The sequence below is a fragment of the Halichoerus grypus genome, chromosome 14, assembly GCF_964656455.1.
Source record: "Halichoerus grypus chromosome 14, mHalGry1.hap1.1, whole genome shotgun sequence".
NCBI classification, from domain to species: Eukaryota; Metazoa; Chordata; class Mammalia; order Carnivora; family Phocidae; genus Halichoerus; species Halichoerus grypus.
The window spans coordinates 27800401-27828098 of NC_135725.1; the positions used below are offsets into that span (position 1 = coordinate 27800401).

At 41.4% G+C, this 27698-nt stretch overlaps 2 protein-coding genes across 2 annotated transcripts; one reads left to right on the top strand and one right to left on the bottom strand.

Moving 5' to 3' along the window:
• Nucleotides 1–856: 856 nt before the first annotated feature.
• LOC118533991 (procathepsin L-like) lies at nucleotides 857–3991 on the top strand. Its single transcript, XM_036089471.2, has 7 exons — nucleotides 857–982; nucleotides 1276–1398; nucleotides 1497–1643; nucleotides 1828–2052; nucleotides 2501–2663; nucleotides 3305–3422; nucleotides 3892–3991. Exons 1-7 carry the CDS (start codon nucleotides 857–859, stop codon nucleotides 3989–3991), a joined length of 1002 nt encoding a protein of 333 aa, XP_035945364.1.
• A 1337-nt stretch (nucleotides 3992–5328) lies between these two features.
• Nucleotides 5329–9141, bottom strand: LOC118533996 (procathepsin L-like). Its single transcript, XM_036089475.2, has 8 exons — nucleotides 8976–9141; nucleotides 8669–8805; nucleotides 8257–8376; nucleotides 8020–8154; nucleotides 7597–7821; nucleotides 6967–7129; nucleotides 6192–6309; nucleotides 5329–5713 (listed from the first exon to the last, which is right to left on the bottom strand). Exons 2-8 carry the CDS (start codon nucleotides 8792–8794, stop codon nucleotides 5614–5616), a joined length of 987 nt encoding a protein of 328 aa, XP_035945368.2. The 5' UTR covers nucleotides 8795–8805; nucleotides 8976–9141; the 3' UTR covers nucleotides 5329–5613.
• Nucleotides 9142–27698: the final 18557 nt, after the last annotated feature.

The following is a 27698-nucleotide window of genomic DNA, read 5'->3' on the forward strand; positions in this document are numbered from 1 at the left end:
CCAAAAACTCTAAGACTAAAGGATACGCCGGGTGACGCTGGAAACCCACTTGGGGCTCCCTGTGAGCTTCTTTTATGAACACCTGCCAACACATAAACTCCTGCTAATTAGTTGATCTGGGTCCCCAGGAGGCACGGGACCCCTCTACCGGGCTTTCCCTAGTCCTCTTGCTTGACTTCCCTGGGTCCACTGAGGCAGGCACAACCTCCCCTGGGACAAGTAGGGACCCAACCATCACATGCCCCAGGGCCCCAGAGCTCCAGGGCACAGAGACCCCACCCACAGGCTGGCTTAGCCAATTGCAGTGCAGGTAGGTGTCAGGGGCAGGACTGGCAGGGCCAAACCCCAGGCTTAAATGGGCAGCCTCCCACCCATCACCAGGCCTGCTGGATACCGCCTGACCTGAACCTGTGACTGAGCCTGCACCACTGCACCTGCCTCAGGTGAGATCCCCACCCAGGCATGAAGGGAGGGGTCACCCTTGAAAACACGGGGGGATACCAGCCTTGGGAGCCAGGGGTTTGGGGCTCCCAGGAGGCACTCTTCCAGGGCCTGGCCCCTCCAGGCATGGCAGCTTGACCCCCACACATCAGAATCAGGGCCCGTCACTCCCTGCATTGCCATCTACATGCTCTGGAAGCAGCAGGAGAGTCGCAGGGCAGGGAGCAGGGCAGCAGGCCCCCAGGACGTGTCACATCCTTAGTCTTCCTCACAGCTTCATGGAAACACTTGGGAGGATAAATGCAATCTTTTTGCTCTACCATAGCGGTTCTAACATCTCAGAAGGATGGATGGCTTTTTAGGTGGTTTGGTCTAATCAGAAACTCATGTGTTTTCCCTTCCTAGGTTTTGGAACATGCATCCTTCTCTCCTCCTGGCTGCCCTTTGCTTGGGAACAACCACAGCTGCCCCACAACGTGACCAGAGCTTAGATGCGCACTGGTCCCGGTGGAAGGCGGCGCACGGGAAGCTGTATGACGAGGTTGGTAACAGCTGAGCTGTCCAGTGAGACCCCCAAGGAATGTTCTGTGCTGGTGGGAGTTCACAGCAGAGAGTAGCTGCTCGAGGCCGCTCTAACCAAGGCGGTAAGCGGGGCACCGTGACTACACAACGATGGGGGCGTATGTCCGGCTGCGTGTTGCTGGAGAGCAGCTCCCGGAGCGTCAGCCCAGCCCTGGTCAGGGTTTCCCCTCCTCTCTGTCAGCACATCCATTTGGTGCAGGTGAGTTGGTTTTAAATAGAAATAAAGATGATAGTTTATTTGTTTTTCTGCAGAATGAAGAAGGATGGAGGAGAGCAGTGTGGGCAAAGAATATGAAAATGATTGAACGGCACAATCAGGAATACAGCCAAGGGAAACACAGCTTCACGATGGCAATGAACGCCTTTGGTGACCTGGTGAGGGTGGCATGGATTGCTGAACTTTTGTGCTTCCTCTAAGTACTTTTTCAAAAAAATCTGCTGCTTGTCAACATTCTATTTCCTTTTCCTTCAAGACCAGTGAAGAATTCAAACAGGTGTTAAATGACCTTAAAATTCAGAAGCATGAAGAAGGGAACGTGTTCCAAGCACCTCCCTTTGCTGAGACCCCCTCCTCTGTGGACTGGAGAGAGAAAGGCTACGTAACCCCTGTGAAGGATCAGGTGAGACAGTATTCAGCAGGTCCCTCTCCAAGAGTAAAGCCAAAAGGAACCAGTGTCCTTGCTATGGAAGTTGAGGGACCGTGTACAGTTTGTTACGTTTTGAAAGGGATTTCAGATCTAAGGGCTGTTGTCAAAGTCTTGCTATTAATTTTGTAGACTAAAAGCTTTTTCATTTTGTTTTCAGGGTCAGTGTCAATCTTGTTGGGCTTTTAGTGCAACTGGTGCTCTTGAAGGACAGATGTTCCGGAAAACTGGCAAACTCGTGTCACTGAGTGAGCAGAACCTGCTGGACTGCTCTCGGTCTCAGGGCAATGAGGGCTGCAGTGGTGGCCTGATGGATTCTGCCTTCCAGTATGTGAAGGACAACGGAGGCCTGGACTCGGAGGAATCCTATCCGTATCTTGCAAGGGTAAGTGGAGTTCCTCATCTTCTATCAAAGTTGAGCATATTCAGTAAAAACAGAGACTACGTTTAGAATACTCATTTTAGATTGTAGGCTCTGTATCTGCAAATGGTCAGAACTGTCATTAAAATGTATTAGCCTGGCACAGTTCTCTGCCTAGAGGGTTACCATATAGCTGTTCCTACTTCTAGGTCACACAGCAACACAAATACCATTTTATATATAGCACAGATCTCCAGAGTGAAAAATCTATGAACAAGTGGACCAAAACTGTGTCTCATTGAATAGATATTTGCTAATTTCCCAATTTCAAAACAATCAATCACAATTTGCATCTTGAGATGCTTTATAACAAACTTGACTTGGGAATCACTCAGCTGCAAACTCTCTTGAGCTCATGTTCCCCAGGAAGTGGATGGTAATAATCAAGTCCCTTCCCCTTTCCCTTTGAAAGAGTGAATCCTGCAAATACAGGCCTGAGAAATCTGCTGCCAATGTGACCACCTTCTGGCACGTCTTAAACAAGGAGGATGGTCTTATGACCACAGTGGCAAATGTGGGGCCGGTCTCTGCTGCTGTAGATTCAAGCCCGGATTCCTTCCAGTTCTATAAAAAAGGTAAGCGTTGGTCTACATAGAAAATTGAGCAGAAAAAATGGGTAACCAGCCTGACATACAGCAAGATTGACTCTAACTATGTGGAAATCAGGAGAGTGTGGATTTAGCATAGTGGCTCATTTGGTATATTAATCCTTGTTCCTATTGTCACCATTTGACATGACTTGACCCATATCCCCATGATTTTAAGCACTTCATAAATATATTTAAATGACTACATAACTTGACTGGTATAGCTTACTTTACTTTGTTCCAACTGTTGGACCTTGAAAATTTCCAAGGAATTTTACTACTGAAATCAACATTGGAAAGAAACCCTTGGCTCAAGTAATTTTGTGTTCTCTGCTGCTTCCTTAGGCTGACATCACATGGTAGAATGACCAAGTTTCAACAAGTGGTCTTTTATGCCCCTTCACTGTTCTTTACAAAAGAGGTGGTGACAATGCGTATTTCTGCTAATATTAGATGATGTCCGAAATCCCTAACCCACCTAAACAAAAAGATCTGATTTCTAAATCTTATCTGGATTTAAATCACAACTGAATTTTGAGCTGCCTCCTTTACTGTGGTTACTAGGTTATTGTCACATGTTATCATGTCACTTGGATGTTCCACCTCAGCATTGAATTTTACTTTTCCAGGCATTTATCATGATCCAAATTGCAGCAGTGAAAGCCTGAATCATGGTGTTCTGGTGGTTGGCTATGGCTTTGAAGGAGCAGAATCGGATAACAAAAAATATTGGATTGTCAAGAACAGGTATAAAGAGTGAAAAAATATTTATCTTTGAAATTGAAAAGGGAGTCCTTTTTGGAATTAACGTTTAGCTGCAGATCCTCAAACCCTGAACATACTTCTAAAATCCCAAAAGTGTTTATCCCACTGAGGGGGAACAGAGACAATTCATGTGATGACATCAGCAGCTTGCTAGGTTCCTGCTGTAATTTCGCTACCATTGCATTTCTCAACTTGAAAATTTTCTTATTTCTGAAACACATCTGACCCCAAGAGTTTCCTTTTCCTGCCTCTCATTTTGCACTTCTGTGAAAGGTTTGGGGGTAGAATTGTGTGCTGGGTTAGAACTCAACCATGAATAAGAACGGCCTACCTGGATTCTTCCTGAATCTGTCTTGGCCTCTGGTGCACTCCTCAGTATCAGGTGTGATTGTTCGTGAAAAGAAATGTGTTGGATTGTTTGTAATAAATGGCAAACCCTGTCTCCTTCCAGCTGGGGTACAAACTGGGGCACGGAGGGCTACATGCTGTTGGCCAAGGACCGGGACAACCACTGTGGAATCGCCACCATGGCTAGTTTTCCTGTCGTGTGAGCTAAGGGCGTAAAGAAGACCTTGACTGGGGACAGAATGTCCAGAAAATGAATTTTATTTTAAAGCTGACCACACCTCATGGTGTGGGATAAAACACTTGAACCACTGAAGACCCAAGTTGTGATTTGATTGTGCGGCATTTTACACTGGGAATGTTACCACTTCGCTCATTACTGCTGTAAACACCTTTGTATGACTGACTTGTCTAATAACTTTTGGATTTTCATTTTTTAAAAAAATGTATGAAGTTTTACATTTTAAAAATAAAACAACTTCAAGGTAGAAGTGAGGTAAAATGTTAATACATTAACCTTTTATAGAGTCAAAATGTGACTGGGCTCTAGGGACATCCGTGGGTGTGCCAGGGGTCAACTGGGAGAATACTGGGTGACCCAAATGTTTTGAGTATAGATGACACCCAATGTTACATTAGTTTCAGGTGCACAAGACAGTAATCTGCCAACCCTACACAGTAAGCTATGCTCACCACAGGGGTAGCTCTTGTCTGTCAGTCTCACGGTACGAGTACAACGTGCTTACAGCACCATCGGCGATATTCCCTATGCTGTGCCTTTTATTCCTGTGACTTATTCTCCATAACTGGAAGCCTGTACCCCCCAGTCCCCTTCACCCCTAGTAAAAAGTAAAAAGACATCCTTAGCTACACAGATGGGACTTCAAAGCTCAGAAAGCTGGAAATAAACCTTGTGGCTTTTTTACTAATCTACAACCTCAGCCCAAGTTCCACTTAGAATTCCTGCGATTTAAAGCTCCCATACACCTGTTTTCTCTATCCTGTCAATTTCTCACGCATTATTGTCTTTGTCTAAAATGTATAAAAACTGCCCTCCCCACCCCCCCCAACTAACAACAACAACAAAAACCTGCCTGCCCTGGTCATTTCTTTGGGTCTCAAATTCCTCACGGGGCCTCCGTATCTATGTAATAAAACTTTGTAGGGTTTTTTCTACCATTAATCTGTCTCATGTCAATTAAATTCTTAAGCCAGTTGGAAGAATTTTGGAGGAAATAAGGAAATTTCTTCCTCCCTACAAAACCATTACATTTTTTGACTATAAAGAAGTTTATGAATTAAAAACAGCAAGAGGGGTGCCTGGGTGACAGTGGGTTAAGAGTCTGACTTCAGCTCAGGTCGTGATCTCAGGGCCTTGGGATGAGCCCAGAGTCAAGCTACCTGCTCAGCATGGAGTATACTTCTCCCTTCCCCCACCTGCCTCACCCCCCGCAGCCACCCCCCTCCCCCCCGGCTCATACTCTCTCTCTCTCAAATAAATAAATAAAATCTTTTAAAAGAAAACAACAGAAAGAATCACACCTCAGCATATGCAAGTAACTTTTATTTTAAAAAGCAAAACTTTCTGCAATCTTTTAAAACATGAAAATTCAAAAGTCATGAAGCAAGTGACTCACACAACACTGATCAGAGCAGGGAGTAAGGAAGTAGTGATGTCTCCAGTGTGAACAGTCACAGAATCAAATCATAAGTGGGATCTTCGGTGATTCAAGTGTTTTAGCCACACAGTAAGGTGTGGTCAGCTTTAAAATAAAATTCGTTTTCCGGACATTCTGTCCCCAGTCAAGGCCTTCTTTGCATCCTCAGCTCACACGACAGGAAAGCGGGCCATGGTGGCGATTCCACACTGGTCGTCCCGGTCCTTGGCCAACAGCATGTAGCCCTGCGTGCCCCGGTCCCTGCCCCAGCTGGAAGAAGACGGCGTTTGCCAATTACTACAAACAATCCAACACATTTCTCTTCATGAACAATCACACCTGATACTGAGCAATGCACCAGAGGCCAGCACAGATTCCGGAAGAATCCGGAGAGGCCGTTCCTGTTCATGCTTGCGTTCTAACCCAGCACAGAATACTTCTATCCCAGACCTTTCACAAAACTGCAACGTGAGCAGGAAAAGGAAACTCTTGGGGCCAGATGTGGTTTGGAAATTTTAAAAAAAAGTCCAATTTAGAAATGCAACGGTACCAAAACTATCACAGGACCCTAGCAAGCTTCAGATAGTATCTTACTGTGGTCACCACGTGAATATGTCTGTGTTCCAACTAAGTGGGGTAAACACTGCTGGGATTTCAGAAGTGTGCTCAAGGGTTGGGCGACTTGTCTCCAAACACTGATTCCAAATCCTTTTTGATTTCCAAGATAAGTATTCTTGGCTTTTTATACCTATTCTTGACAATCCAGTATTTTTGGTTCTTGGGTTCTTCTCCTTGAGAGCCATAGCCAACCACCAGAGTACCGTGATCCAGGTCTTCACTGCTGCAGTTTGGATCATAATAAATGCCTAGAAAGTAAAATCCAATGTTGGGGTGAGGGTTCCCATGTGACATGTGATAGTAACCCAGCCTACCAACCACGGTAAGGGAGAAGTATCAAAATTTAATCGTGATATAAATCCAGATGAGATTTAAAAGTCAGGTGGTTTTGTTTAGCTAGACTAGCGGTTTAGGCCCTCATCTAATGCTAGCAGAAATACAAATTGTCACAATCTCTTTTGTAAACAGTAGTCAAGAGACATAAAAAACCACCTGCCACAACCTTATGATTCTCCTTAAAGGATGTGAGCCTAGGGAAACAGCAGAGAACACAAAATTACTTGGGCCAAGGGCTTCTTTCCAGTGTTAAGTTCAGTAGTAACATTCTTTAAAATTTTTCAAGGTCTAACAATTGGAAAAAAGTAAAGCAAGCTATACTAATCAAATTATGTAGCCATTTAAATATACTTATAATGTGTTTAAAATCATGGGAATTTGGGTCAAGTCATGGCAAGTGGAAAGAGCGGGCAGAAATATTACGCATACAGGATGAACAACTACGTTAAATCCACAACCCCCCCCCCAAATTCTACGTTGAATTCTGCACACCGAAGTGTCACTCTTGCTGTATGTTAGTGTGGTTTTCCAATTTTCCTACCTGTATCTCTACATAGACAAATGCTTACCTTCTTTATAGACCTGGAAGGGATCCAGGCTTGCGGGGACAGCAGCAGAGACGGGCCCCACAGCTGTCCCCGCCACCAGAAGGGACGCCCCCTGCTGAGGGATGTTCACGAGGCCAGTGACGTTGGCAGCAGAATACTCGGGCGTGTATTCGCAGGATCCGTCCTTTCAAAGGGAAAGGGGAAGAGACTTGATTGCTACCGTCCACCTCCTGGGGAACATGAGTTCAAGACAGCTCACAGGTAAGGGATTTCCAAGCCAATTTGTCGTAACGCATCCCAGGAGCTGAAATGCTGGTGGTTGTTTTGAAACTGAAAAACTACCTTGTGTGTATTCGATGAATTATTCTGGGTCTACGTGTCCTTAAGAATGTTTTCACTCGGGAGAAATCTGTAAGCTATACAGAACGCTGTGCATGTCTCCCTGTAGCATAGAAATAAAAACAGCCCCGTGGTAACCATCTAGGCAGAGGGCTGTGCCCGGCTAATATGGTTTAATGACGGTTCTGACAGTTTACAGCTGTAGAGTCCACCATTTAAAATGCGAATATTAAATATGGTATCCGTTTTCTTCAAAAGCATACAACTCTGAGAGCAGAGCTGAAATGATAACAGGTGAGGAGCTCCACTTACCTGTGCACGGTATGGATCGGATTCCTCTGAGTCCAGGCCTCCGTTGTTCCGAACATGCTGGAAGGCATAATCCATCAGGCCTCCACGGCAGCCCTTGTTGCCTTGAGACCAAGAGCAGCCCGGCAGGTTCTGCTCACTCAGTGACACGAGTTGGCCAGTTTTCTGGAACATCCGTCCTTCGAGGGCACCAGCTGCACTAAGAGCCCAACCAGAAGCGCACTGACCCTGAAACCAAATTATAAAGCTCTCAGGCTAAACAACAAATAGCAAGGCCTTGACAACAGCCCATGGATCTGAAAACTCTTGTAAAACATAGCAAGGCCATATTGTTCCCCATAGCAGGGAACCATAGCAGGGCTGCTACTTTCTTTTTGGCTTTACTCTTGGAGAGAACTGTGGTGAGTAGTCATCCTTCATACTCACAGGACTTACACGGGCTGTCTGTCTCCTGTCTACAGGTACAATGATTTCAGCAAAGAAGGGTATTTTAAACACTTTCCCATCCTTGTCCTTCTGGATTTTAAGGCCATGCATCATGTGCCTGAATTTTTCATTGGTCTTCAAGGAAAAGAAAGTAGAATGTTGACAAGGATGAGAATTCTTTGGCAAAGTACCAACGAGAGAAAGAATAAAAGGTTCAGCAATCCATGCCACACTCACCAGGTCACCAAAGGCGTTCATTGCCATCGTGAAGCTGTGTTTCCCTTGGCTGTATTCCTGATTGTGCCGTTCAATCATTTTCATATTCCTCTCCCACACTACTCTCCTCCATCTTTCATTCTAGAGACAAACATATAACCCATCATCTTTATTCCTATTTAAAACCAACTGACTTACTTGGTGGATGTGCTGACAGAGAGGAGGGGAAACCCTGACCAGGGCTGGGCTGACGCTCCGGGAGCTGCTCTCCAGCAACCACGCAGCCGGACATACGCCCCCACCGTTGTGCAGTCACGGTGCCCTGTTTACTGCCTTGGCAAGAGTGGCCTCAAGCAGCTACTCTCTGCTGTGAACTCCCACCAGCACAGAACATTCCCTGGGGGTCTCACTGGACAGCTCAGCTGTTACCAACCTCATCATATAGTTTCCCATATGTTGCCTTCCACTGGATCCATTGAGCATCTAACCTTAGGCCAAGTTTTGTAGTAGGTGAGACTATTCCCAAGCAAAGGGCAGTCAGGAAGAGAAAAGGATGCATGTTTCTGGAACCTAGGAAGGGAAAAGAAATGAGCATCTGAACAGACCAATCTGTCTAAAAAGCCATCCTCTTCTTCTGAGTTGTTAGAGCCACTATGATGGAGTAAAAACATAGAATTTATCCTCCCAATACATATACAAGGACTGGACTGGCTTCACGGTGGGGGGTGGGGGGCGCTCACCTGATAGTGCAGCTCTGCAAGGGCCAACAGCAGGTGTAGCTCTGGGGCTCTCTGATGTTGGGCTGTAGATTTAAGGCCACTCATCGAAAGCCCTGGGGTTTGGCCTGGCTGGTCCTGCCCACACCACCTGGTCACACTGTGATCCTGTTGGTTTTGCTTTTGTTTGCCAAGCTGATGGCTTCTGATGTTTTCTTGATGATTATATCTTGTTTTTGACAGAACAAAAACTTCTAGACAATAGTGTGGACTCATATCCCTGCCTCAAATTGTCCTTAATCGGTTTGACTAAAAACAATGAGCTCAGGGTGGTTCAGCTAAGTGACCAATGAGTTCACAGTGATCTGGCTTACAAAAACAAGTATATGCATATTCAACAAGGAAGATGTACAACTCCCGTTAATCGATGCCATTATAAGACAGGAAGGCAGTGTGCCATAAAGGTGCATTGAAATATATTTTGTCATTGTATGCTATCAACTATATGTCTAGCACTGTGAAAATATCTATATTTTTAGACATTTTTATCACAACTCAGGTCAAATAAGCTTATAATCATTTTCTAGATGAGAAGAGAGAGACAAAAAGAAATTTGGTGAGCCATTCAAAAGAGTAATAAAGTTTCTTATGGTTCATCTCCCTCTCTGATTTCTCCCCCTTTGGATTTCCTTCCCTTCCCCTATGGTCCTCCATGCTATTGCTTATGTTTCACATATGAGTGAAACCATATGATAATTGTCTTTCTCTGTTTGACTTACTTCACTTGGCATAATCCCCTCCAGTTCCACCCATGTCGATGCAAATGGTGGGTATTCATCTTTTCTGATGGCTGAATAATATTCCATTGTGTATATGTACCACATCTTCTTTACCCATTCATCTGTTGAAGGGCATCTTGGCTCCTTCTACAGTCTGGCTATTGTGGACATTGCTGCTATGAATATTGAGGTGCCCTTCTTTTCACTGCATCTGTATCTTTGGAGTAAATACCTAGTAGTGCAATTTCTGGGTCATAGGGTAGTTCTATTCTTAACATCCTGAGGAACCTCCATACTGTTTTCCAGAGTGGCTTCACCAGCTTGCATTCCCACCAACAGTATAAGAGTGTTCTCCTTTCTCCACATCCTCGCCAACAATTTGTTGTTTCCTGTTTTGTTAATTTTTGCCATTCTAACTGGGTAAGGTGGTATCTCATTGTGGTTTTGATTTGTATTTCCCTGATGCCAAGTGATGTTGAGCATTTTTTCATGTGTCTGTTAGCCATTTGTATGTCTTTTTTGGAGAAGTGTCTGTTCATGTCTTCTGACCATTTTTTGATGGGTTATTAGTTTTTTGAGTGTTGAGTTTGAGAAGTTTTTTATAAATCTTGGATATCAGCCCTTTATCTGACAAGACATTTGCAAATATCTTCTCCCATTCCGTGGGCTGCCTCTAGTTTTGTTGACTGTTTCCTTTGCTGTGCAGATGCTTTTTATCTTGATAAAGTGCCAAAAGTTCATTTTTGCTTTTGTTTCACTTGCCTTTGGAGACATATCTTGAAAGAAGTTACTGTGGCCGAGGTCAAAGAGGTAACTGCCTATGTTCTCCTCTAGGATTTTGATGGATTCCTGCCTCACATTGAGGTCTTTCATTCATTTTGAGTTTATCTTTGTGTATGGTGTAAGGGAATGGTCCAGTTTCAGTCTTCTCCATGTAGCTGTCCAGTTTTTCCAGCACCACTTACTGAAGAGACTTTTTTCCATTGCATATTTTTTCCTGATTTGTCAAGGATTAGTTGATCATAGAGTTGAGGGTCCATTTCTGGGTTCTCTATTCTGTTCAATTGGTCTATATGTCTGTTTTTGTGCCAATACCATGCTCTCTTGGTGATCAGAGCTTGGTAATATAGCTTGAAGTCAGGCAACGTGATGCCCCCAGTTTTGTTTTTCCTTTTCATCATTCTCTTGGTGATTCAGGGTCTTTTCTGGTTCCATACAAATTTTAGGATTTTTTGTTCCAGCTCTTTGAAAAATGCCAATGGTATTTTAATAAGGATGGCATTGAAAGTGTAAATTGCTCTGGGGAGGATAGACATTTTAACAATGTTTATTATTCTAATCCATGAGCATAGAATGTTTTTCCATTTCTTTGTGTCTTCCTCCATTTCTTTCATAAGTGTTCTGTAGTTTCTAGAGTATACATAGCCATCCAAGCCTCTCTCAAAAAATTAGAAAAATCCCAAATGCACAAGCTAACCCTACACCTAAAGGAGCTGGAGAAAGAACAGTAAATAAAACCTAAATCAAGCAGGAGAAGAGAAATAATAAAGATCAGAGCAGAGATCAATGAAACAGAAACCAGAAAAACAGTAGAACAGATGAACGAAATTAGAAGCTGGTTCTTTGAAAGAATTAATAAGATCAATAAACCACTAGCCAAACTTATGGAAAAGAAAAGAGAAAGGACCCAAATTAATAAAATCATGAATGAGAGGGGAGGGATCACAACTAACACCAAGGAAATGGAAACAATTATTAGAAATTATTACCAGCAACTGATGCCAACAAATTAAGCAACCTGGAAGAAATGGAGGCCTTCCTGGAAACTTACAAACTACCAAGACTGAAACAGAAAGAAATAGACAATCTGGATAGACCAATAACCAGTAACGAAATTGAAGCAGTAATCAAAAACCTCCCAAAAAACAAAAGTCCAGGGCCAGATGGCTTCCCAGGGGAATTCTACCACACATTTAAAGAAGAAATAATACCTATGCTACTGAAGCTGTTCCAAAAAAAAAAAAATAGAAACGGAAGGAAAATTTCCAAACTCCTATGAGGCCAGCATTACCCTGATCCTAAAACCAGGCAAAGACCCTATCAAAAAGGAGAATTACAAACCAATATCCCTGATGAACATGGATGCCAAAATACTCAACAAGATCCTAGCTAATAGGATCCAACAGTACATTAAAAGGATTATTCACCACGACCAAGTGGGATTTATTCCTGGACTGCAAGGGTGGTTCAATATTCCCAAATCAATCAATGTGGTAGAGCACATCAATAAAAGACAAGAACCATATGATCCTCTCAAATGATGCAGAAAAATCATTTGACAAAATACAGCATCCGTTCCTGATTAAAACTTTTCAGAGTATAGGGATAGAGGGAACATTCCTCAATGTCATAAAAACCATCTATGAAAAGCCCACAGCGAATATCATTATCAATGGGGAAAAGCTGAGAGCTTTTCCTTTAAGATCAGGAACACGACAGGAATGCCCACTCTCACAACTATTGTTCAACATAGTACTAGATGTCCTAGCCTCAGCAATCAGACAACAAAAAGAAAAAAAGGCATCCAAATTGGCAAAGAAGAAGTCAAACTCTCCCTCTTTGCAGATGACATGATACTTTACATGGAAAACCCAAAAGACTCCACCCACAAATTACTTGAACTCATATAGCAATTCAGTAATGTGGCAGGGTACAAAATCAATGCACAGAAATCATTTGCTTTTCTATACACTAACAATGTAACTGTAGAAAGAGAAATTAAGGAATCAATTCTATTCACAATAGCACCAAAAGCCATAAGATACCTAGGAATAAACCTAACTAAAGAGGTAAAGGATCTATACTCTAGAAAATGACTCTTTGTTTCAGCTCAGGTCATGATCTCTTGGTCGTGGTCTCTGGATCATAAATCTGTGCTGAGCACAGAGTCGGCTTCAGATTCTCTCTCCCACCCCTTCAGCCCCTCCCCATGCTTGTTCTCTCTTTCTCTCTCTCAAATAAGTAAAATCTATTAAAAAAAAAAAGAAAGAAAGAAAAAGAAAGGTCCATTAGGCCAGTGTTTTTGAAAATGTTTTGACTATGACCATTAATAACAGATGCATTTTACATCTAATTCAGAGAACATGTGTGCAAGCATGCACACGCATACGCAAAGCAAAAGTAAACTGCCTTACTGTCTACTATGCTCTAAGATATTTTTTTCATTCTTTACTTTTCTATTCAATTCTAGTCTGTTCTGTTCTAATCTGATCTGATCCATACTGTTCTATTCCATTCCATTTGTTTAGACTGCATTTCATTTGAAAAAATATGTTAGTAATGACCTGTTAAATGGATTTTATTACCCATTAATGAATTTTCATCCACACTTGAAAAAGTGCTGCACTGGGCAGCTTCTTAGACATTTTACTACATCATAAAATTAATCTACAGATTCAGAATGGAGACAGCGAGACAAAAATAAAATAAAAGGGAATGTATGCATTACATACAGAACAAGGTAACATCACTCGAATAGCCCATAGATGGCTGCCCGTTATTGCACCCAGTATGTTGAACAGGTGGGACTCGTGCAGTGGGATCTAAACAGCAGGTTATTCTGATCTCCTCCTCACTCTGCAACAGCTGTTCAGAGGAGTAGTCCCTCTTAGAAAATAGAAAGTCAGTGTTCACTTATCATGGAAATGGTAGACTATTGAGCCCAACATATTAATCAGTATTTTAATACCGATTCAAAGATGAGACCCTTCTCAACAGCAAAGGCACATATTCCCCAACATAAGGCAAGTCTCCAGCATCCTCCAGTTGTTTTTTAACATGAAATTCTAGATTTAATATGCATCTGTCCCTAGCATAAAAGGAGTTGTTTTGTCTCTAGGAAGTTTTGGTTTTCCTTGCTTGCTTTTTACATAAAATCCCTTACAATTCCATAAATTGAAGACTAAGGATTAGTTGGTTCTGGCCTAGAAAGTTTAGTCTACATGTAACAGCAGGAAACCAGTGTGAATGCTTGATAATTTCCTCAGGCAATGCTTGAGAGTCCAGGGAGGGACTTTCTTCTTGCTGTGAAAACAATGATCATTCTGACAGAAGTGCTGGATGGTCTTGGGAGTGTCCAATTCTAACTGATAAGACAATAGAGATACAAGGAAACCCAAAGCTACCTTCTAGAATTTCCACCTACAGATACAAAAAGGAATTTTGACTTTGGACAAATGGGGATACCCTCAACAGAGTGATGGGCATCCTCCTGGCTATGGTGGAGGTTTGCAGTGATCCTTCAGAAAGATTAAAAGGAAAGTAGGGAAAATAATCTGTGCCCCCTTCCCTCAGCAATTCTCTGAGAAGAGAGAAGGGCAGAGATGAACGCAGGAAAGGATGGCCTGGTGGGTGTTGGCACCAAGCTGCTGCTTTCTCTTTTAAGTACTTTCAATTACTATTTTTTAATACAGAAAGTTCCAAGGAAGAAAACACTAAATAGTCCATAATGCTTCCAATTGATTGAAACTGTAACTTCTATTCTTGTTAACAAATTTTTAGAAGAAATATATCTCAAAAAAATTAAACATAGGATTGCTGTATGACCCAGCAATTCCACTCCTAGGTATACACCCCAAATAACTGAAAACAGGTATTCAGAAAAAAACAATGCACACAAATGTTCATAGCAACCTTATTCACACTAGCCAAAGATGGAAAAAACTCAAATGTCCATCAACTGATGAGTGGATGAATAAAAGGTGGTACATCCATACAATGGAATATTATTCAGCTGTGAAAAGGAGTGAAGTACTGATGCATACCACAGCATAATGAATCTCAAAAACATTTATGCTGAGTGGAAGGAGCCAGATGCAAGGACAAGGTCAATGCACAGAGACAGAAGGCAGATTAATGGTTGCCAAGCACTGGGGGAGGGGAGGACAGAGCCTATTTAATGGGTATCGTGTTTTCTTTTAGGTAATGGAAATGTTCTGTAACTAGATAGAGGTCATGGTTGTACAACATTATAAATGTATTAAATACCACTGAATTAGATACTTTAAAATAGTTAATTTTATCTGATGTGAATTTTACTTCAATTTTAAAAAGTAATCTAAGATTAGGAAATGTAAAACATACAGAAATATACAAAATTAAAGGTGAAAGCCTCCTCTCTCCTTTACTCCCAGCCAGGTTGCTCTTTCCAGGGATGACCACTGCCAAGTGCTGATTTTATTCTTTGAGTTGGGATGGTAGGAGGGATAATACACATTCATCTCCATATCTACCCCACCACCCTTTAAGAACATCAGATAGAGCATATTAGCTTCATCTGATTTTCTTTTTCATGACTTGGAGATTGTTCTACACAAGCACATACAGATTTGTGGCATTGACTGAAAGGGCTGCCCAGCCTTGTGTTGAGAGGACAGATCGAGCTAATTGCTTATGGAGAGCAGCTTTGCTTGTCTCTGATTTTCCATCAGGAGACACAGAGCTGCAATGGAGATCCCAAAAGTGTACGCTCATTACCTTTACAAGTATATCTGTAGGGCACATATCTTGCTGAAGTTGCTGGGTCAAAGGGTATGAGAATTTCACGTGCTGATGTTACCAAATACTCTTCCAGAAAAGTTGCATCAGTTTATACTCTCTGGCATCATATGGAAGAGTACTCATTTCCTTGTGTCCCTGCCAGTGCAGATATGGTGAATCTTTTTAAATTTTTGTCCATCCGATGGTCAAAAGGTGAACCTTGTGGCTTGATTTGCACATGTTTAATTATGGTTTATGTTGTTTCCTTGTATTTATTGAGCACCTACTTTTGTCTTAGTAAATTGCCTATTTCTGTTCTTAGCAAATATTTAATTAGTATTATTTATCTTTTTCTTCTTGCCTTGTATAAGCACTTAGTAAATGAAGGAAACTAGCCTTTTGTCTGTTATTCATGTTAGAAATACGTGTAGACTTTCAGCTTTTGATTCCGTAGAGGTGTTTACAATTTTATGTTATCAAATTTATCTTTCTTTATATCTAATGGGTGTTGTGTACCAAATTATAAATTAATGTACTCATGTTTTCTTCTTCTGTGCTGTCCAATACAATAGCTATTAGCCATATGTGGCTATTTAAATTTAAAATACTTGCCAGTAAATAACATGTAAAATTGTGTTTTCATCTACACCTGTCTCGTTACCAGAGCTCAACAGCCACACGTGGTCAGTGGCTGCTATATGGGACGTTGGTGATAAAAAGTGTTTTCATCACCACAGAGAACTTCATTGGACAGCCTTATTCTAAATTATTTGCGATTTTCTCCTTTTAAGTCTCTCTCTATCTTGAAATAATTTGGCTGTAAAGAATGAGGTAGGGATCCTACACACCTCTTCTCCAAGCAGCTAGCCCAGCGCTGTTCGCTAATAGTCCTCTCCCACGCTGATTGAAAGGTCCTGTTCAGCTTAAATGAAATTCTTGTCTATCTTTACACCCAGGACTGGGCTCTATTCTGATCTACTGGTCGGTGTTTGCATTTCTTTTTGCATATGTAAATATTGTTAGTTCACTATATGCTCTTAGATTTGATAGAGTTACTCTTTCCTTGTTTTTCATTTTCCCAAATGTTCAGGTTAATTTTGCCAGATATATTTAATACTATTTCTTTCAAGTTTCTTCCCCCAAAAGTCTGTTGATGTTTTCATAAGCTACACAGAATTTATGAATTGATTTAGGAAGAATTTGTATCTCTAAAATAACATTTCTTTCTATCCTGAAGCACAGAGGGTGTGTTAATTTGCTTTATTTTCTTTTATGTCCCTCAGCGGAGATTTCTTTTTACTTAGGTTGCTCCCACTTCTTGGCTACTATGAATGAAGCTGCAGTGAACATGGGTGTGCCAATATCTCTTTGAGATTCTGTTTCCAATTCTTCTAGATAGGTACCCAGAAGTGGGAGAGATGTTTCCACTTCTTAAAAAGTGTTTCCTCCCTTGCATTCCCTCTTTGACCCTCTTTGGTCTGTGCCTGCCCTTCATAATCCCCTGAAACTGGCCTGGCAAAGACCACCCCCGTCTTGGGAAATGTTGCCAAATCCAGCTGTTGTGTCATGTTTCCACCTTATGCTACATGACCTCTCTGTGTCATTTAGCTCTGTTTCCCACATCCTCCATGAAACTCTGTCTTCTTTGCCCCTGGGTCTGGTTTTCCACCACCTTCCTAACCATCTTCTTAGCCTCATTTGCTGGCTGCCACACCTCTGCCCACCCTTAACTGTGCTACACCACAGGACTCTCCTCCAAGCAAGACTTTTGGCTCATACTCAGTGCCCCCCAGAGTCATCCCATCCAGTCTCTTCTGATCATCCTGTTTTCCAGCTTTCCCATGACCTTCCAATCTGTGTGCTCCCCAGACACCTAGAAGTCCAAATGCCCAAATCTGACCCACCTACTCCCCAACGCCACTAAACCCACCCCAAGCCTGCTCCTTCCTTCCAGTGTTCTTTTCCTGACAGACACTCTACCATCTTCCTCATTTCCAAAATGGTTCACAGGTGAGCAGAGAGGGCTGTATCTTCCTCATGCCCACATCTGATGGTTCACTGGTTGTGACCCCCTCTACTTCCTGAATTTCTCTCAGGTAAGTCCCTTTTCCTCATCCCTACAGCCACTGGTCTTAATTCAGACCTCCATTCTCTTATCTATTGAGAAATCTTTTAACTGGCATCTGTAGATATTTTTATATACTTAATATCACTATGTGAATAAAATATGAGGAGGCATACAAAATCTCCCAGGTAATTTTTAAGGTAACAGCCTGTATAGTGTTTTCCAGAAACCTCACGTAAGGGCAACTCAATAAGTATTTTCCGGCACCTACGTTATGTCTTGCACCCGGCTGGGCCCAGGGAATGCCAAGATCAGTAAGACAGTTTCTTGCCCCAACGATGTCACAAACTGATTGAGGGGGCCTAGCATATTAATGCTTATGAAAATAAATGCATTTTATTGTGGCTGATGCCAAGTGTAGTAGGACAATGCAGGAAGTAGTGAATACCCAGTTCTCTCCAATCCGCCATCCATACTGGTGCCAGAGGGATCTTTCTAGATCTCATCTCATATAGGATAAAGACTAACCTCACCCAAAAGCTAAACTCTTCCAGCCAGGCCACCCATGACCTGGTCTTTCATGCCTACTTTGTCCCTCTTGCTCCCTATTCTTCAGCCATACTAAATGCTTGAGAATGTTCCAGGCATTGATATGTTTGCTTTTCTTCCAAAAAGCTTTTCTCTTGCTTGTGTGTCTGGTGAACACCTTCTCCATGAAACCTCCCTATCCCTTAGGTTAGACAGTCACACCCCTTTTCTCATTGGCTCATTATACCTGGAACCTACTTTTAGTGTGGCACCGCCCACAACTGAATGCATTTCTTCATTTACAACAGCTTTATTAGGGTATAGTTCACATACCATACAATTCACCCATACAATTCAGTGCCTTTTATTATATTCACAGAATTATGCATCCATCACCACTATCAATTTTAAAACACTTTCATTACCTCTGAGAGAAACCCCACATCCCTTAGCCATCCATCCCTCCCCTCCCCTGCCAGCCCTAGGCAGCCTCTGATCAATACTCTCTGTCTACAGCTTTGCCTCTTCTGGACATTTTGTATCAATGAAGTCATATATTATGCACACTTTTGTAACTGAACTCTCTCTTCTAGCACCATGCTTTCCAGATTCATCCACTTTGTAGCCTGTGTCAGGAGGTTGTTCCTTTCTTATGGCTGAATAATATTCTAGTGTAAGAATACCCCACATTTTGTCTAACCATTCATCAGTTGGTGCACATTTTGGGTTGTTTTCACCTTCTCGCTGCTGCTAGGAACATTTGTGTACAAGTTCTTGTGCAGACGTATGGTTTCACTTCTCTTGGGTAGATACCTAGGAGTGGAATGCTGGCTCACATGGTAACTCCAGGTTTAGCTGTTTGAGAAACTCCCAGGCTGTTTTCCACAGTAGCTGCATCATTTTACAATCCAACATTTGATGGGGTTTACAAGGGCTCCAATTTCTCCACATCCTTGTCAATATTTGTTATCTTTGTACTATAACTATCCTAATAGGTGTAAAGTGGAATCTCCTTGTGGTTCAGATTTGCATTTCCCTGATAGCTGATGATGTCGAACATCTTTTCATGTACTATTGGCCATCTCTATAACTTCTATGGGGAAATTTCTGTTCAAATCCTTTCTCCATTTCATAATTGGGTTGTTTGTTTTTGTTGTTGAGTTGTATGAGTTATTTGTATATTCTGGATATTGATCCTTGTCAGATATGATTTGTGATTATTTCCCCCATTCTGTGGGTTGCTTTTGTACTCTGCTGTTAGTGTTCTTTGATGCACAAAAGCTTCAAACGTTGTTGGAGTCAATTTATCAACATTTCCTTTCATTTGCTGTGATTTTTGTGTCATATCAAAGAAACCATCACCAAATCCCAAATCATCAAGATTTTCTTTTGTGTTTTCTAAGAGTTAGAGTCTTAGCTCTTATGTTTAGGTCTTCCACCCACTTCGAGTTCATTTGTCATGTAGTGTAAGGTAAGTTCTTTGTCTATTTTTTTTTTAATTGGGTTATTTGTCTTTTATTATAGAATTGTAAGTTCATGTATTTTTATGCATTTATATATGCTAGTCTCCTGCTTCAGTTGGTGATTTTCTTGGGGCAGAGACTCTCTTTCTGATTTTGGCATCCTCAGGATCCAGCCTGGTGCCAGGCATGGATAAGATGCTGAAAATTATTTTTTGAGATTTCTGAATTGTACTAGTCATGTTGTTACCTTGGAGAGCATATGGCAGATTTTGCATTCCATCTAATATTCGGGGCTTCGAATCACCTACAGTGCCTGCTTTTATTGCATTTCAGTCTCTTTTATTGGGTGAATTTCTCTTACCGGTCCCATCCACACCTAAATGCTGTTGGTCTCTCCTTTCCTTAGAAAACTCTGATAGTCATTTTCCTTTACTTTGCAAACCTCCTAAACCAGGATGTGTGGGTCAGGGAGTATCTAATTCAGGTGAGGCCAAGCCCAAGTGTAGAGAGGTGGCAGTTCCCATGACAACCTGGAGGACACCTTATCTGATGGATATCCACTCCTGCGCCCATACCTACATACTCAACAGTGCCTGGTCATTTAAATTTGGGTATTTATGAGAAATTTACCAACTTTTAAATGTTGGTAACTAATTTTTTTTTTTAAAGCGACAGATTTAAGAACAGTAGCTTATGTGTTTGATCTTACTGCCATTTACTGAGTTCTGATCCATTACTCACTCTAGCTTGGGTTTCATTCTTCAAAACCTATTACGTTTCTTTCATCGAACAAAGTACTTAATGTGAAGCTTGCATTAGCTTGTCACTCCTCATTATGTATACCATGCTGAGTTAATCCCAAACTTTGTCCAAATACAAAACACTAGATGCCTGCCCTGAGTGATTTCTGTCCTCCCTTGCACTGTTAGAGAATTATTAGATTAGACAAAGAAACCTCAGATGGCTTACTAAATGGGGGAAAAAACCAAACCTGCCAAAAGGAACATTTATGCCCAACACTGAGGAAAATCGTGACCTTTGACTTATTTCTCTCTGAACAAATATTCTTTCCATTACGGGACTAATGAAATTGAAGTTTACAGTACGTTGATCTATTGCTTTGAATGATTTCTAAAGCTGTTTACAAGTTTGCCAGTGGATACACGCTGCTTACGGTAAGTGCAAAGGTTGTTATTGTTCAAGAAGTTCTGGTGCTCAGGAAACAGAAAAGGGCCATGAGCCATGGCAAGGGCTGCTGGACAATTGTTGTTTGTATTGTAGGGCAGGGAAATGTTTCCTTTCCTTCTTTCCAGGTACTTTGGCTGGTCTAATAATTAAGTAGATGTAAGACGGATTCACAGGAGAAAAAAATTTAATTTAGTATATGCAGGAAACTCAAAAAGTGACCAAAGAAGGCAGCTTTTATACCCTTTAGACAAAGAACAAATTTGTGAAGAATTGACAAGACAAAAAAGTTTGGGCTTGGAGTAGCAAATTAGTAAAGAGGTAGCAAGGTCCGTTTATATAGCCTTTTTGACCCTGAATTCTCTATCTCTGGTATTAAAGATATCTCTCTTCCTCCCCATGCAGGGAAGGTACTGTTCACATGGGAGATTTATTTCCTGCTTTCTGGGGGACAGAGGAGGGTCAGAGTGTCCCTCTTGTACTGACTGTTTCTCAAGTAACTTGAATTCAAAATAATCAGTATGTCAAAGTGGCATATTCTGCTCCCCTTCATGTATCCTCTCCTCCCTCCCCCTCCTCCCCTCCTCCTCCTTTTTCTTTAAGTTTGTTACAGGATACCATCTCTTACTTTAAGTAGTCTTACATTACATGAATTCAATCACTGGTCAAGGTCCCAGGCTCTTATGAATAAAATGCTCAATTATGTAATGTTCTCAATTCCTAAGCTGCTGGGTGGAGGATAAAGGATAAAGGAGGATAAAGAGCCCTAAACCATCATTGTAAACAGTGGTGATGAGTAACAAAAGGCAAAGCCCCCCTGAATCCCCCAAAGAAGAGCAGCAGTGACGTGCTCCGCACAGCTCTAGAAGCCAGAGGCGATTCTGTGCTCAGTGGGAAGGGCTCAAAATAAAAACCCACATGGGAAAAGAACAACTTTGATTGTCTTCTCTCATGAACAGCAGCTAACAGGGATGTAATTCCTAGTCTCTCAGCCAGGGAATCGGCAGCTATGAATTTGTGGGCCAAAAGTCTAGAGATTAGTCAAGAATTTGTCTTAGTTTGCTTAAAATTTGAACCTAGTGTCTTATCCTCTAGTGATTCATTTCCTTTCCCATGAAACAGACACATACATTTAATATATATATATGTTTTTAATATATTTAAATGTATATTTATATTTAGTTCAATAGCTGACAATTACATCAAAGAGCTTTTATCTTATTTTGGATAAATTTTGAATTGGAAATCTTATGGCTATTAAATTCCAAAATCTTGGATCGAGACTTTATAGGGAGCAATAACTTGGATGAGTGATAATTATTTGAAAGGGAAAGTGTGGCCACCTATTGACAAAGCCACGTACTAAGCAGAATTAACATTAAAAATTAATACCTACTGTTCTTTTTTTTTTTTAGAAAATACCTACTGTTCTTAACCCTTCACTTTACATTAAAGCTAAAGTTGTTGGTTTAATTAAAATAGACATGTCTTTAAAGTTATCAGCATTAAAAGTAAATCTTTTGTTCTGCCTGGGTTTACTTAAAGTCAAATAAGTTGATGTCATCTCTGTTACAAAGTGTTTATAATAATAATAAATAGCACGGGAGGTGACTGACTTCCTGTGTCTCTCGTCCAGACGCCAGCTTATGGGGTGGGATTCTGACGTGGCCGTGAGGCTACTCACTGTGGTTAAAAAGCAGGGTTTCGGGGCACCTGGGTGGCTCAGTCAGTTAAGCATATGCCTTCGGCTGAGGTCATGGTCCCAGGGTCCTGGGATCGAGCCCCGCATCGGGCTCCCTGCTCTGCGGGAAGCCTGCTTCTCCCTGTCCCACTCCCCCTGCTTGTGTTCCCTCCCTCTCTCGCTGTGTCTCTCTCTGTCAAATAAATAAATAAATAAAATCTTTTAAAAAAATAAATAAATAAAAAATAAAAAGAACCTTTGAAAGGAATTTTATGTGTGGTCACTAGTGACTAAAATTAGAACGAATGTATTTAAAAATGAGTTTTGCTTTTTATTTATTTTTTTAAAGAATTTTTTTGAGATTTTATTTATTTATTTCAGAGAGAGACAGAGAGCACAAGCATGAGTGGTGGGGAGGGATGGAGGGAGAAGCAGACTCCCTGCTCATCAGGGAGCTGTATGCGGGGCTCCATTCCAGGACCCTGGGATCATCACTCGAGCCGAAGGCAGACACTTAACCGACTGAGCCACCCAGGTGCCCCTAAAAATGAGTTTTAATATCAAAAGTACATTGGTGCAAAACTAGAAGTTAGTTTTTCTCTGATAAAAGGAGAAAACATTTTCTTGGATTATTGGTTTGCTTCTTATAAGAAATTGTGAACAAAGTTTTTCTTTACCCTTAATGAAATCTGTCTAGAAAAACAAAGTATCTGTGTTTTGCCCCTATTCAGATCTTTGATTATTCAAGAAAACGGAATCTTCTTAGTATTAAAAGAACTAAGTTTTGTTCGCAATCACATAACCTTCTGTATTTGCCTTTAAAATCTTTGTCACTTGGGTTGAATAAATAAGTATTGTTTCATAATGATCAGTGGTCCCAGTTAATGAGGTGTTCAAATCTTTTCATATATCTTGAAATACTTCTCCAAACAAATTCTAAACTAAATTCTTTTGACCACAATCTAACTGAAACTTTCTAGAGGGCCCTGGAGCATTTCAAAGATTTTGTGAGAAATTACATTAATTATTCTTATTTGTTATGTTAAATTTCTTGGGAAGCATTGTCAAATAAGTGATACTAAACCCTCTTAGATTATATCTGTGTAAATATATGTTACTTAATAAATGTTCTATGAGTGCCTGGGAATTTTTGAATTCCCTCCAGAATTCAAAAATTCTCAGTGAGTGTTCTTATATTTCATGACAACATATTCATTTCCATAAGTTCAATAAGAATCTTTTCACCTTGTAACAGTACACAACTGAAAACCCTGATTATGTTACCAAGGCTTTGATTGGGATGTCCTATTTGAGAGAGACATGTGTAGACTAAAATATGACCACACAGCTTCAAGGAACTAAGGTTGACTTCATGGAGCCAATAAAGCTCTTTAACAAAACAAAAACAACAAACAAACAGAAAAACAGCCCTATAACTTGCTTACAGAGATCCTAGCAGCCTTACCAGGTAAGTAAAGAAGATCACTTCCTGACAGGTGCAGGAACCTCAGGATATTTTGGGGACCACGAGAAAACAAGAATTCACCCAAATCTATAGGTATTGCAGGCAAAATCTGATGGCAAGTATTTGGTGCGGCTTCTAGTTTTGAGAGACTGTTAAAAGTTCAATCTAGAGATTCCTTATAAAAAGTTCCAGCAAAGCATATTTAAAAGAGCCTATATGATCAATCACTATTCTTACTGCACTTATGTAAATAATCAGACTAAGTTTTTGGAAACTAGAGTTATTTTGCAAACAAATTAGACTTAATTTGGCTATTTTTGGTGAGGGTGATGATAGGGAGAAAAATTATGTTTCAACAACACGGCTTTATAGATATTAGATCCTAATACAGTTCATTATAAACTGGACTGGATCCTGATTTCTTCTAGTTTCTGCCAAAGCCTGGCTACAACTCTCCAAACTAACATTTTCAATTTTTTTCCATCCTCTTGACTTGGAATCATTTGATAACTAAAACTGCTTTTTCCTGAAGCCCCACAAGCTGAATAAAAACACCTTGATGGACACTTCAGAGAAAGCACCGCCACAACTCATACAGACCATCTGCATGCCTGTTCCTCCGGGGGCCCCTCAAAAAGATCATCAGAGACACTAAACTACAAACCAGGAAATTTGTCAGATCACCACTATCTGCTGTTATTCTATGAAGACGCTTCCAGCCTGACATTGAGAAGCCTTCTTGGCTGGCACCCTCAGAAACGGATTTATGATTTGATTCAGTCATTAATCATTGTTTTTCTTTTGTTTTCATAGAAATGCCTCTTATGTGTAACCTGGTTATTTAAACCGTAGGCCTAACGTTGAGAACACACCTGCATCACTACCTCCTGCAGTGAGTTTAACTGAACTGACCTATTGTCAGAGCAGAGACTGGTTTGAGAAGCAGGGACAGTACCAGCTCAACTTGAACGTGTGAAACTTCAGGAAAGTTTCAGAGGAAGAAACTGAAGGAGCCAAGGACGACTGCCCCCAAATGTGCCACTTTGGCATATTGAGTATTTTAAATAAAGTTTCTTAACAGACAAACTAGTACAAGAAGGACACTCAGCCCCTCCCCCCGGCCCCCCGAGAACAGGCAAGAACTCTCCCTGTGGAAGGTGCCCTCCCTGTACCCAGAGACAGAGACATTCTTGTCAGCAGAGACGGGAGATTCAGAGCCCAGAAGGCTGGGTTAACAATCCTGCTACTTGTTCCTCATTTCCACCCAGCCCACATTCTGTGCAGAATTGCTTCCTGAGTGAAGCTCCCGGAGTTAGGTTTTCCTGGTCCTGTCAATTCCCCACAGATTCATTGTATCCCTGTCTATAAAGTATAAAAACTGCCTGCTTTGGTCATTTCTTTAGGTCACAATTTTATTATTGGGCCTCTGTGTGCAGGTAATAAAACTGCCTTTTTTCTCCTGTTACTCTGTCTCATGTCAGTTTAATTCTTAGTCCAGCTTTAGATCTTGAGGGTAGAGAAGAATTTTCCTCCCCTACGCAATCAATATGCTAACATGGCACATTTTGGGTGGCCCACACAGTCACTAAAATACATTTATCAAAACTTACCTCTATGTGAAAGAGAGGCATCCTACTTCAATTTAATTTAAAATATACCTCGGGGCAACTAGGTGGCACAGTTAAGCATCGGACTCCTGGTTCCAGCTCAGGTGGTGATCTCAGGATCCTGAGATTGAGCCCCACATCGGGCTCTGCACTGGGTACGGAGTCTGCTTAAGATTCTCTCTCTCCCTCTGCCCCTCCTCCTGCTCTCTTTCTCTCTAAAAATAAACAAATCTTTTAAAATATGCCTCAAAGAAAAGAAAAATAGAATCTAGATTCTCCCATATAGGAAATATATGGAAACATTTCTCATGCCTCAACCTTTTTGTTCTGTAACATGGAATTAGTATACTCCTCCCTTTCTCATACATATTTGGGGAAGATGGATTGGCTGATATTTATTTATGCCTCTTTGAGAGATGAGCTTGTCAGCTCTTTGGTGGGTAATACTCCAAGACCAGAAGAGCTGAAACTCAGTAAGCTTTATGACAACCATACTGAACCTGGGAGGGGAGAATTAAGGGCATTATCAAAACCCAGAATCTGAAGAAATGGAGCGCACTGCTGACCTGCCCAGACAGACTCCTCCACCTGCTGAGGACCTAGCCCACAGGGGGTTCCTCTTGCCATTTCCAACCATTTCCAACACTTGCAGGACTGTTGGTATTGATGTTCTTCATTACTTAGAACCTTGGCTTTTGCCTACTCTGGATAAGATCCCACACATGTGGAGGAGTTGTAACAAAATCTACTCGCAATGACACAGCACTGATACGATGAGCACTGGGTGTTATATTCAACTAATGAATCGTTGAACATTATATCAAAAAAATTTAAAAATTAAAATAAAAAAATAAAAATACAGAGGGGGCGGGAAAAAAAAGCACAGCCCTGGAACATTGAGCTCATGGGCATGTGATGCTGATAATATCATGTTCTCCCAGAATCATTCTAGTGACTGACAGCCTCAGCGTGAGGCTAATGCTTCGTACCTGTTTCTGCTTTTGTCAGTGATGAGAAGGCTTTTTATTTTAGATAGAAAAATCAAACCCATAGTCCAGCCCAAATCTGCCCAGAGCAACACTGGGACACTCACCACATTATCATGTTCCATCTTATCCCTTTAGTTACCTTCAAATAGGGTCCCGTTTACACAGGAACCATATCCATTCAAAATCCTTTCTATAAATTCATCAATAATCTATCAATAATGACAATGGAACAATCTTAGCCATATATTTTAGAGACTGATATTTTGGGCAAGAAATTTCCCACTTGAGGGGCGCCTGGGGGGCTCAGTCGTTAAGCGTCTGCCTTCAGCTCAGGTCATGGTCCCAGGGTCCTGGGATCGAGCCCTGCATCGGGCTCCCTGCTCTGTGGGAAGCCTGCTTCTCCCTCTCCCACTCCCCCTGCTTGTGCTCCTTCTCTTGCTGTGTCTCTCTCTGTCAAATAAATAAAATCTTTAAAAAAAAAGAGAGAGAGAGAAATTTCCCACTTGAGGCTAAGTTAGCTTTCCCCTCTTGAAAAATGATGTTTTCATGTTATCTACTTAATTCATAGTTCCTAGCTTTGTAACAACTTGAGCTGATTCGCCTACCATGTAGGATATTTAAAAAAGAAAAACAATTCTACAATAGTTTCAATATGAAGTATTTCTAGAATGCAACAAAGAATTTCCATTTCTGTTCCAGGAAACCACAGAGTTGACAGACGCCTTAGGGCCCACAAAGCAACTTTGATATTTCAGTGAACTGCAAACACAGCAATGACCTGCTATTCCACCTTATGCCTCTGTTCCCTAATCCGGAGGGGATAGGGTAGGTTTCCTCTCGCTCCTGCGGGCCGTTCCCCGCACGTCCGTACAGACAGAGAAAGCTCCCCGGGTGCCCGCGCGGGGCCTCCAGGATTCTGTGTGTGTTTGGGTCACGCAAGGACAACGGAAGGGGCTCCCTTCTTCAGCTGAGAACAAATGTGAAAACCCTCTGGGCTCTTCCCATTTCCCCGTACCGTTCCCAATTTTAGTGATAACACCCCCCAAATAAGCTGGTGTTTCCATACGGGGGTTCAGGTTCACGGACTTTCTGGACTTCAATGTAGTTTACCCTGCTCTGTGGGGTATTGAGGGGTGAAAACAAAGCAGAGAAAAAGGATTCTTTTTGAATGAAAGACCAATAATCGAATGCAACAAGCAATAGTTTATGTATATTTTAAAAAAGGGGGGGGGAAGAAAAAAAAGAGAACAGGAAAGAAAAACCAACATCTTTTTACTACATTGTATAGATTAAGTAAAAATACCTGTATTCATATATATGTATATGCATACTGCATATTTTTATATACAAATATACACACATGTAATATAATATGAAAATTACATGCTTCCCAGGACAGAAGAATTAGGACATGTTCCTTCAGAACAACTTAATACTCTATCACAAT